Here is an 11,845-nt window from a genome sequence, read left to right as displayed (position 1 = left end):
CCAACCATATTGTTTTCAGTTCCGTTGAACACTTACCCCTCTTCTGAACCCAACCTTCTTTCACAATGGTAACATCGCTCATGATGGCTCCCCGCTGAGCCCCCAACTTGGAGAAATGGTACTTTATGATACCAGCTTTGGGGTTTGGATTCTCTGCTGCTGCTGCTGCCCTTCCCACTCTCTAGTGATGACTCAGCCTGGAAGGAAGTATTGAAGAAAGAATTTCTTTTTTTTCCATTCTTGCAACTCACATAGCAATAACAAACAACTAATTCTTTGTAAATGTCTTCAACTGACCTGACCTCACATAAAAGTCTAGCTCTTCAAACTGCGGAACCTATTTATTAAGTAGTTTTACAATGAATGCACTTCTCTGGTCTTGTGACAGATTTCAAATGATAGTGAAACTTTTAACCTAAGAGGTTTCAACAAAAAAAAATGTCTTAACCACTGTCATATCTACTCAGAGTACAGAAAATTGACTTGATGATGGGTGTTTGAGGTGAAAGGGGAAGAAAATGAAAGTGAGACAGGCTAAAAGTAAATCTTCACGTACGTTTAGTTTCAAAATCTCAGTAAATTTTGAAACAGTTATGGCAAAGCAATTGTGAAAGTTTTTAATTGCTAGATTTTATGTAAAAAACAATGTGCTAAGAAACCAACATTTATGTATGCTTATTCTGCCTTGTTCCAAGAAATATCTTAGGTAGATTACAAGAAATAAAATATTATAAATATTATAAAATCAATTATTTTTTAAAGTAGGTGAATTGAAACATAGGGAAGATGAAAGTGGGAAAAGGTATGGAGTATTAAAGACATGTCGAGAACTGTAATATCAATTATTCTCTGGTAATCTTCACGACAACCCTATGAGGGCACGATTACATTTCGCAGATGGGGAAATTGAGGCTTACAGAGATTAAGCTGATTCCCAGATTTAAATACAATTCGTGAATGGTGGCACCAAGAGCTGAACGCAATCTGATTCTGAAGCCCACATTCTTTGACTTTAGCAAAGATAAAAAGCCACCAGAGTAAAAATCTACATATTTGTGAAAGATGGACCACAAATTTAACATGAAGCTTTCAGGAAGCAATGCAAATAAGGAAATAAAATCAGTTTCATTATTTACAGTATCCATAAATATTTTTTAAAAGAAAAAATGTTGTTCAGAAGAAAATTTTTCCTGGGACAAAAATCTGAAATTTAACCCGTGGATCTTTATAAGAGACCTTGTAGTGTAATAAACAAAAAGTCCTCAAAAATATCCTCACATACATACAGCAATGAGTTTTACAGGCTAGTTCTTGTCTCTCTCAATCTAAAAGGAAAAATGTCAAGATATAATTGAGTTAAAGCAGCTCCACAAAAAGGGACCAAGAAACATGATACAGGAACCAAGGTATACATTTTAGATAACCAGAAAAAACGGATGGAGTATATAGAATTATACTATTGGATTGGCCAAAAAGTTTGAGTTTTTCTGTAACATCTTAGGGAAAAACCCAAACAAACTTTCTGGTCAACCCAATATTTTCTCAAATATGACTTTGATAAATAGTGCATAGGAATAAGTTCAAGGTTAGACTTCCTAGCTAGTACTGAAATGAATTATAGTTCTTTTTCCAATGCGCATTAAGTACAGAGCCTAATCATCTAGCAATCAGGAATTAAGACTACCATTCTCTCAAGAGAGCGTGACAAAGTTTGTGTGGCTGAAAAGAAGACCACCCCTGTCATGTCAGGCTGGACCGAGACTGTCCTCAAAATCATTCCAGTCTAACTACTGCACAGAGTCAAAAGGAATACTAGAATCTTGGTGTATTTTTCCAAAACATGTCTGACAGAATAAAAGGGAAATTCCAGAAAAATAAGAAGAAAAAGAGGGTTAAAAGAAGAAAAAAAATTTTTATTTGGTCAAACAAGTTTGGGAAATTCTATAAACCATGTCATTCTCTTGAAACATCACTATTACCATATTAAAGGTATAAAATACATCATGTATAATCTTATTTATCTCAGCAAATCCTAAACTTATTTGAACACACAAGGCTTTTTTTTTTTTTCCTTAGTAACATTCATTGAAATCCAAGGGAACACACTGTGACAAACAGCCATAGGAAATGACCACATAATTCAAGACAAGACTGATTTCACCATTAAAAACAGGTAAAAAAACAAAAAAGCTTTCGGTAAAGAATCAAAACATCATTTTAATTTGATTTCCGTAACTTCCTTAAGAACGCAACATGATCAGCTGGCTACTTAATATGGAGCTAGATAACTGAAAGGGTTAACTCCTTATACAACATAATTACGATTAACCCTTGAACAACATGGGTTTGAACTGTGCAGGTCCACTTATATGTAGATTTTTTTTTTCCCCAAAAGAAATATACTACTTGCATCTTCATTTTACAGATCTTCAAGTTACCCAAGTGTGAGGAAAAGTTTGTGTTCAATTAGAGATCACAAACATGTGGAATCAAAAGAACTAAGAATCTTTATTTTATCCAAACTGTCAGCTTCCTGCCCCTGGATGAGTCATTTATCAATTCCTTTGTTTTTGAGGCAGAGATAGCAGTAGGCAGATTTTTGACACTGAGGTTGGGGTGGGGCGCTTCCCCCACCCCAGCTCTGGTCAAGGGTCAACTGTATAAGGAAGTTAAATATTAGGGACACTAATGATGTCTTTAGAAGAACTGCACTTAGACCTTCTTTGGTCATACTTATAACAAGGGGCATCACATCTATTAATCATCCTTGGTTTCTAACTATTAAACTATATACTCTGGGTAAACAAAAATTCATTATCTTAACATCCTTGGGATTGGAAAAGAAAGAGATCCTCGACCAACACTTAGTAAATAAACAAACAAACAAAACACATCAATAAACATAAATATTTTCCTATTAGAATAATCTGCATTGTCATACCCTTACATAAAACACTAGAAAAACAAAAGTATTTTCAAAATTGATTCTGTTTTCTTAGGTGTACATTTCATTGTTAGACTCTAAGCTAGAAGGCACCTTCATCTCACAGCTGAGAAAAAAGAAGTCAAGACAAATAAAGCATCTTGCCCAACATAACACAGCTACTTTATGAGAATCAAGACGACAGAAACAGGCACACACTTTCCACTAGCACAGCCTCATCAGGACAAAAAAATAGACTGAAATACTCAGATTAACCCCAAATTAATGAATTTAGTTTTATAAAGAAATTGCTTCCAAAAACGAGTTTTCTAAATAAAGATGTTTACCAGTGCCTATATATTTAAACTTTTTAAATGTATATTAAATTAATAGGACAAAATTTATCATCTTCAACAGGGCCAGTCAACCCAGGCAGTACACACATGGCTTTATCCATACTACATCTTAAAATATTACCACCAAGTTCTACCCAAAATCATAATTTTCAGCTTTAAAACTGCTCCTGGGTCTCTACTGGCTAAAATGATACATACTTCAAAAACAATTTAAAAGTCGCTTAAAGGTAATTTTACTCTAGAATTATGATCAATAAGCTAGAAATAAACACTGTCTTTAATGCAGAACCAATGGCATTGACTCTCATGCAGTTAACCATAGTCTTTGATTTACTTTTCCTGCAGTGGCAACACTCTTGCACCAAGTCGAACACGCTCTCCCACTCAAGTCTTACATGTTATTAAAAACACTAATCTGCTAAATGCTGGGCTGTACTTTAGGTTTGGAATCTGTTTGCTAAGGTAGAGTGAACTTTACCTCCTCCTACAGTAACTACTTCTCTAGAAATCTGTTCTGTCCAATGAGCTATTGCAACAAAATTTGGCTTATTTTTCTTTTAAACATATTGCATATCTAATTTTTCCCATTCTTATGAAAAATTTCATTCAAAATTCTTGGTAGATTCAATTCAGAATTTACACATTTAGTTACACTAGAAGCATTTTCATACAAAATTATCTGAGATTTTGATAATAATATTTTAAATTCATTTTACAATTTACAAAACATTTTCACATCTTTTATCTCATTCAATAGCATTATTATTTAGTAAAGCAATTTGATGCTTCCTAGCACATAAGAGATGCTTAACAAATATGGAGTAAATGAATGAATAGATGGATGACTGAAAGAAAAGAGATGCAGCTTTAGATAACGAATTAAGATGAAGCGAACTAAAATTCTAAGTTGACAAACAGAATGGTATGAAGCCACAACAAAAAAAAACCTGAACTTAAACATTATAGAAGAACCTACATAAAAAAAATTAAAGTTATAATAAATATTCTTCCCTATTCATTAATAATCATTGGAAGGATTGATGCTGAAGGTGAAACTCCAATACTTTGGCCACCTGATGCAAAGAGCTGACTCATTGGAAAAGACCTTAATGCTGAGAAAGACTCAAGAAATTGTGTGTGTGTGTGTGTGTGTGTGTATAACACATAATAAACACACATCCCTATGTTTATTCAGTCAATAAATATGTACTGATTATCTACTCTGTGACAAGAACTAAACTGAGTATACAAGGGCCAAGCTAAACAAAATATTTTAAAAATGTTTTCCAAACCTAAAATAATTTATCAAAGTGCTTTCACATCCATTTTCTCAATTAACTCTAAAAACAAATCTGTGCAGTAGTTACCACATCTACAATTTTGAACTTAAGAAGACCATAACCAACCAATAATGATAACATTATTTCTTTACAGTTACCATAACAAAGTAATGACAAGTGACAAGAAGCAATTCAAGTCTTCTATCAGTTTGGTATACTTTCTATAAAGTAACAAAATATGAACTCTCAAAAATATGTGCAACATTTGTGAACAGTTCTGAACATTTTTTCTATAACATATTTCAGAAGTCCAATAAAACATGTTTTCAAATAAATTAAAATTTAAATATAACTACTGCATCACAGATTATAACAGAAGACTAAAAGTAGGTTAACATAAAGTTAAAAAGCACCCCTAGCAATTCTTCTTTATAAAGAATAAAATTCATAGGTTAATAGGTTGTAATACAACCTTCTATAAACTACTATATTATTGAGCTTGGGCATGCTCAGTCAAGTGGACTCTCTGTGACCCCATGGACCGTAGCCCGCATGGGATTCTCCAGGCAAGAATACTGGAGTGGGTTCCCGTTTCCTCCTGCAGAGGATCTTCCTGATCCAAGGATCGAACCCACATCTCCTGTGTCTTCTGCATCACAGGTGGATTCTTCACTCACTGAGCCATCAGAAAAGCCCTAAAACTACTATACATTTGGGTATACTTAATACTATCCAGAATATACTTGCTCTGTACCCACATTTTTAATATACTTTTAGATATGCTAGCCAAATTAAACTAATGAAGAATTGATGTCCAAACACAATAGAAAGTTTCTACTTTGAAAAACAAATGATGGTCAAGGGTAACCACAATATACTTCTATGGTATATACTGATTCTAAGAAATAGGTGAAACTAATATATGCCGTAATAAATACATAAGACTACATGAAACATTCAAAAGGATTTGAGGGAAAGGAAAAATACTGGAGTGGAAAGGAAATTCAAGGTAACTTGATCTCCTTTTCAAAGTCTGTCCTTTTATGAGTTGCTATCCTGCTAAAAAGATATCATATAGGGAAATGAACAGTACAAACTATATACTTTGGATACCTTTCTTCTCTTCAGATTGTAATATACTCTGTGGATTTTCTTTAAACTCTTTCTATATAGATATCTTCACTGTTTCACACTATGGGGAAATACCTGAATAAGCATAGGCAAGATTTCTAACTTTCACACAAAATATCAGTTATTTTAAATTGCCAATTCTTAATAATCAACTTTATAAACTTTGAAATATGTATACAAAACCATAAACCATTTCTGCCCTCTTTCTTATCCCTGTTCAGGGCATTTGAGTATCATTTCAACCAACATATCCATTATTAATCAAATTAAAAACAGCAACTTGTACTGGGTAATATAGTCAATATTTTAATTTGAAACAACTAAGAAAATGCTTACTGGATTCCTTTGGTTCTCCTAAACCACTGAACAAGCTACTGACAAATTCACCCCTACATTTTTAATATAAAATGTGGCTTGTCTCTAGATGAAAGCACTTACATAATGACCAATGGACAGGATGAAGGTTGTTACTAAAAGAATCTCAGTTGCATGGTTGGCCATATTTTTTTAATATACACGTAAAATCCTTCCTAACTCTGACTTGGGAACCTTCCTGATTATAAAACAAAAAGCACCCACCCACACACACACACACACACACAAATGCCATTAATCAGCCTGACAGATTTTACTCCTGATTAAACTGAGAATTAAGCAGTAGGTATAGAATTCTGTAACAAAGTTCATCTCAGTGGTGCATTAGAAAGAGCACAGGGCAGGGTAGGAAACTTGGGTCCCTGTTCCCAACTCTGCCCCACCCAGAGTGATGCTGTATAAGGTCCTTTAATTCTCTGTGCCTCAGTTTCCTTAGCCATAAAAACAAAAGTGTAGCACTAGATGAACTGTAAATAGCTCTTATTTATAGTTCTTCAAGTTCAAAACTACTAAGTACCTATTTCACTTATAGATGCCATCTTAGGTGACAGTATCCTGATTATACACACTTCCAGTCCTCAAAACGTTAATAAAACATTCAAACATCAAGTTCACTCAGACAAAAATTTGGACTAAATGCCAATACTGGAAAAAATATCTTTCTCCCCCTCTCCTCCCCTAGACTCCCAAATATAGTCAGAGACTTTTTCAATTAATATAAAGAAAAATTCTCATTTGAAAATCTCTAAGTGATTTCTTCCAGTATTTTTTTACTTTTCCTTCTGAATATTAGCAACATATACCCATATATAAATGTGAAATATCTGTAACTGGTGATAAATAAATATAACCAGAGAATTGAAAAGAAAAAAAACTATGAAATCTACAGGTCAAGAAGCATAAATTAATTTACATACTGACTATTATTTGAAGATTTTCTGGTAAAGGAAATGTTTACATCTAACATGTTCAAAGACTATAGTGCTTAGAATAAAACATGTAAACACCTGAAACATTTAATTTGGCATTTGAAAAAAATGAAAAAAAAATGTTGTGGATCAGTCAATATAGCTTTTTTACATATGACTTGATATAAAATGATAATCAAATCATATTGTCTTGATTTCTGTGTAAATTTTATTGTACTACATTAGTGAAATTTAGCATTGTCACTGTGAACTCTAATAATAGATATAAACAGGTTAGGAAAACACTAAAAGATGTGTTTTAAAACTAAGAAGGTTCAAATGAAACAAAAATTTCACAATGCGAGAAAGGTGTTTTTTCCTATGAAAATCTCTTTCAGAAGTGTAACAGGCTATTATGATGATTAAATGCATTTATACATGTTAAGCACATAAAACAGTGCCTGGAACATGCAAGCGTTCATCAGGCACTGGCTCCTGTTAACTCTAAACTGAATCCAGCTCTTATCACACGTAAAAGACCATGATGAAATATTTAAGTTATCATAAAACGATTAAGGAAACTACAGGAAAGTACAAGCTGTATGAAACCAAGATTTAGAACACTGATGCACACTCTAAAACCCAGAGGGGAAAACAGAAATTTTAAGTAATTTAAATAAATACAAATCTACAAAAATTAATCATGTGCATTAATTATATTTTATATTAAAAATAAAAACCAAGTCAAACTACAGGATAGATTTGGTCAATATGAAATGCCCTGCATTTTACGATATTCAAAGCTAATGGTTCTAAATTAAGTATTTTTTAGTGCTTGAAACTTAATCACAGTATAAAGACTAGATCCTATCAAATCATGCTAAAAAATCCAATTAACACATCATTAACAATAACTGCCTTATCTTCACAAGGGTGAAGTCTAGTACTGAAAGCTGTAACAACAAAGTCTAACCATCTTTTCATAAACTATGCAAAGTTTAAGTAAATTCTAAACTTCCACAAAATCAATTTGTAAAACCAGTTCCTCTTTCTAAAGAAACCTAAATAGTTTAAAGTTTCCATTGAGTTTTTTGTAAGAAGGTCTCATGTTTAGAGAGCTAGAATTTAAAAAACCTTAAATCCTTACTTTGCACAAGACTCTATACTAAGTACATTTGTTCCATACGTTTAGCCAAAACATGTTTAGATTTGCAGTGATTCTGAAAACAAATTCACTAATAGTAGTGATCTTCTGGATGAAATGTAAATAGTAAAAGTTTTCGATCAAATCAGTCCCTACCACACAGCCAACACTCCAGTACTTGTTCAATGAATGAATGAAAGAAATCTTATTTAAAATACTTTACAGCCATTAAAGTTACATAAACAAAAACATCCAAAGTAATAATTTTAAACACACAACTTCAAGAGTCAAAGTAAAAATTAATTTTAAGTTGGAAAACAATTCACTAAAGTAATCATTACAGAAAGGCTAGGAGTATGGGACAAGATGAATACAAATAATAGTTTCATAAATTTTTTTGCAGAATGACTTTAGACACGATATTAGTTTTTAAACACTCTATGAAAACATACTATATACTGCAAATACACAATACAAACACAAAACTAAACTCTTTATTGGTCTCTAACTTCCAATGTTGTCTCAGTCATGTGATACATGCACTTTCTTCACTATAAAATTAAAAGCTCAAACTAACCAAAGATAGTGGGGTAAACTTTAGTGAGAAAAACAAAAAGCAGACCGTCAAATACAGTCTCACTAGTAAACTTTCAAAGTCTAGATTATGTATGTGCAAAAGAAAAAAAATCTACAGTCCCGACATATATCTTACAAATAATTGTGCATTCTGTCGTATACCTTGGAAAACTAGTAATACTAGTAAGTAGATACGCCAATAAAAGTTGTCTTCACGTTTTAGACAACTACCTCCTGGAATATCTACCTCCTGGAATATTCTTATTCATTTATACATATTTCACAATAACAAGTTCTGAAGACAGAGTTTCCTAAACCATCTTCATAGGATTCTTTCTCCTTTGGCTTTTTCAACTGTTTTCCAACAATCTATAACCTAATTTAATGACTTTTCACCAAAACCAAAGCCCAACAGTTGTTTAATGATTTATAGTGCACTGAAAGATATTATAAGACCATACTTTACCAAAGATGAAACATACATCTAAATTGATGTCAGGCAGCTGACAACGTATTAACTACAAAAAAAAGTCATTATTTCACATTCTTCAGCGTCACGATGAACTAAAAAAGTGAACGTTTTATCAACACGAGTAATTACTATAGATACATAGGTTTCACTGTTGAATTTCTATTTGGAAACGTTTATCAATTACAAACTACTGGGCTTTCGATCAATTACCACACTGGTGGAACGTGTTGGTGTCACTTTCATAACATTATTTTGATGGAAGTAACGTGAGTATCCCAGCCTTGACTTATGGGTAAGCATTTCCTCTGCTTTCAGAAGATAAACAGTAAATACCGGTATCGAAAACCTGGCCCCAAAGAAATTCAATCGAGCCTAACTGCAGAATCCCGGGAAATCCCAAACAAGGGGTGACCCCGCCTAGGAGTCTGGGTGCACACAGCAACCGGCTCCGCTTCAACTCTGGGCTCAGAACGGCCCCACCAGCATCATGGCTGATGCAGACCGATGCGCAGGAGGAGGAGGTGGACGAGGAAGAGGCTGGTTTGTTTACTTGCAGCCAGAGCCGCCGCCGCCGCCGCCAGCAGCGACAGCATCACTGGATCCGCCAAAGCCAGCATCTTCCGCACATTTCTATTCTTAGCACACAACTCCCGAGCGGATCAAAACCCACTACTATTAAAAACACAGACAAGCACGTTCCCCACTCCCACACACCCCCCACCCCACCAGTGCCGTCTCTTCCTGTGCGCTGGCGGCAGCGGCGGCGGGGGGGTGGGGTGGAGAACAAGACCCCGGGGAGCCGTCGCATCCCTGCCTTCCCCCACCCACGCGCAGACAGCCCCCTCCCCCACCCAAACGCCCTGACACCGGCGCTCCCCGCGTTACATAACCCCGCCGCCACCCCCAGGCCGAGCCGGGCCCCCTCCCCACGCCGCCGGCCGGCGGGGAGGGTGAGGGGCGGGAGCGAGAGTGGCGCAGAGCGAGCGAGACCGGAGGCGCCGGGCCAGGGCGGCCCAGACCCGGACCGCACCGCTAGGCCGGGAACACCCTCCCCGGCCCCCGCGCACCGCCGCCCCGGCTTCCCCCGCAAAGTGAGGGGTGCGGTCCGCCCGCGCCGGGCATCCCCGGCCTCCGCACCCGCATCCCTCACCCCAGCCCCCGGCGATCCAGCCCCACGCCCACGCCCCCGGCGCGGTGACAAGCCGGACGCCCCCACCTCATTCACCCACCACCACCCGCGCCCGAGGGGGACCCCGGGGGGAGTGCAGGCGCGGCGGGGAGAGGGCGAGAGTTGGGGGGGGGGGGGGGCGGTGGCTGTTACCTGCAAAGGCGGCGGCGGCGGCCCCGCAGCTGCTCGGGCGGCGGCGGAGGATGCAGCCGGGGGGCGGGGGGAGGAGAGGGGGCGACTCGGGGGTCCCCCTCCCTCCTCCTCCCCTCCTGTCCTCCCCCCACCCCGCAGAGCCTCTGGCCCCCCTGGAGCCCGGTGTGGCCGGCGGGAGGGCAGGCGGCGGGCTGCAGGGGAGGGAGGGAGGGAGCCGGCCGGGCCGCGGAGCTGGAGCGGGAGGCGGCGGCGGCGGCGGCGGCGGCGGCGGCGGGAGGAGGGAGGCGGCGGGGGGGAGGGGGCGGAGACTCTACGTGGGAATCGGATCTCGGCTACAAATTCAATTCATCACCAGAAAACTCCGCTCGGGCGGGGGCCGGGTCGCGCGGGCGAGGCGAGGCGGCGGCGGGCGGAGGCTCTGAGAGGGCCTGGCGGCCCGGCGCGGGTCGGGGGTCTGCGGCCTCCTCTAGGGCCGCGCCCCGCTGCGGGGGGGGGGGGGGGGGCCGCCGCCGCCTCCCCGCCCCCTCCTCCCGCTGGGGCGGCCGCGATCAGCTCTCGCCGCCGCCGCGGGGCTTGTTGTTGACTTTGAGGAAAACTCCTGACGTCAGGGGCTGGCGCTCGGCGACTGGCGGGAGCGGCTTCCCCGCGTCCCCAGCCGGCCCGCCGCCTCTGCCCCCTCCCCGCGGGCCCCCGTCCGCGGGCTTCCCCGAGCCCCCGAGCCCGCGGCGGCCAGCGCCCCCTCTCCTCTCGCGAGAACACCCCCCAGCCGGAGCCAGGAGCGGGGCGTCGTTCCTAGGCGGGAAGTTGTGGGTTTCCCCCGCGCCCTCGTGGCGTGCGGCAGGCACCCGAGGCCCGGGAGGGGAGGCTCTTCTGCTCTCCGCTAGCAGCCGAGCCCGGGGCTTCTCCTCCCGCCCGCCGCAGCTTGGGGGAGGTCAGGCCGGGAGCTAGAGGGCCGGGACCTGAGGCCCCAGAGATGGGCGGTTCCCTGTAGGGGCGCGCCCCCGAAAACTAGCAGCTAGGCGAGTAGCGACCCCACCCCTCTGCACCTCTGGGGTCAGTACAGAGCGGGAGACCTTACCGTCCAGTCCTAGAACACCTCTCTCGAAAGAGCCATCCCAGCGCTTCCTGTAAGCAGTAACCACCACACATGGTGTACACCTTGCAGTAGCTAGGATTCAACCTTAAAATTTCACATTTTTTAGAGATAGTATATAGTTTTCATTGACTTTGAGGAGGCCATGATGTATTGCATTCACTACGAAGAAAGCATTGCTTTCTTTTGAAGTTCATGGCTTCTGAGAATGTTTACAAAGGAGATAGTTTTGTTTGGGTTTTTTTTTTTTTTTCCCTTCACAAAAT

General features: G+C 40.0%; 1 protein-coding gene across 5 annotated transcripts in view; it reads right to left on the bottom strand.

Annotated features, from left to right (window-relative positions):
* AKT3 (AKT serine/threonine kinase 3) overlaps nt 1-10,720 on the bottom strand; it is a 281,775-nt gene extending 271,055 nt beyond the window's left edge. For 3 of the 5 annotated variants that reach the window (XR_011560999.1, XM_070768861.1, XM_070768864.1), the window contains exons 1-2: nt 10,487-10,625; nt 37-197 (exon numbers count right to left, since the gene is read on the bottom strand). Coding sequence is in view for 3 of the 5 variants with exons in the window: in XM_070768861.1 (XP_070624962.1) it covers nt 37-82 (46 nt within the window). In the remaining 2 variants the exon portion in view is untranslated. The other 2 variants (XM_070768863.1, XM_070768862.1) reach the window with 2 other exon arrangements.
* Nucleotides 10,721-11,845: the final 1,125 nt, after the last annotated feature.

This window comes from Bos indicus, chromosome 16 (assembly GCF_029378745.1).
Source record: "Bos indicus isolate NIAB-ARS_2022 breed Sahiwal x Tharparkar chromosome 16, NIAB-ARS_B.indTharparkar_mat_pri_1.0, whole genome shotgun sequence".
Taxonomy (NCBI): Eukaryota; Metazoa; Chordata; class Mammalia; order Artiodactyla; family Bovidae; genus Bos; species Bos indicus.
Note: the sequence above shows the minus strand (reverse complement) of the source record. Positions and strands in the feature narration are given on the sequence as shown.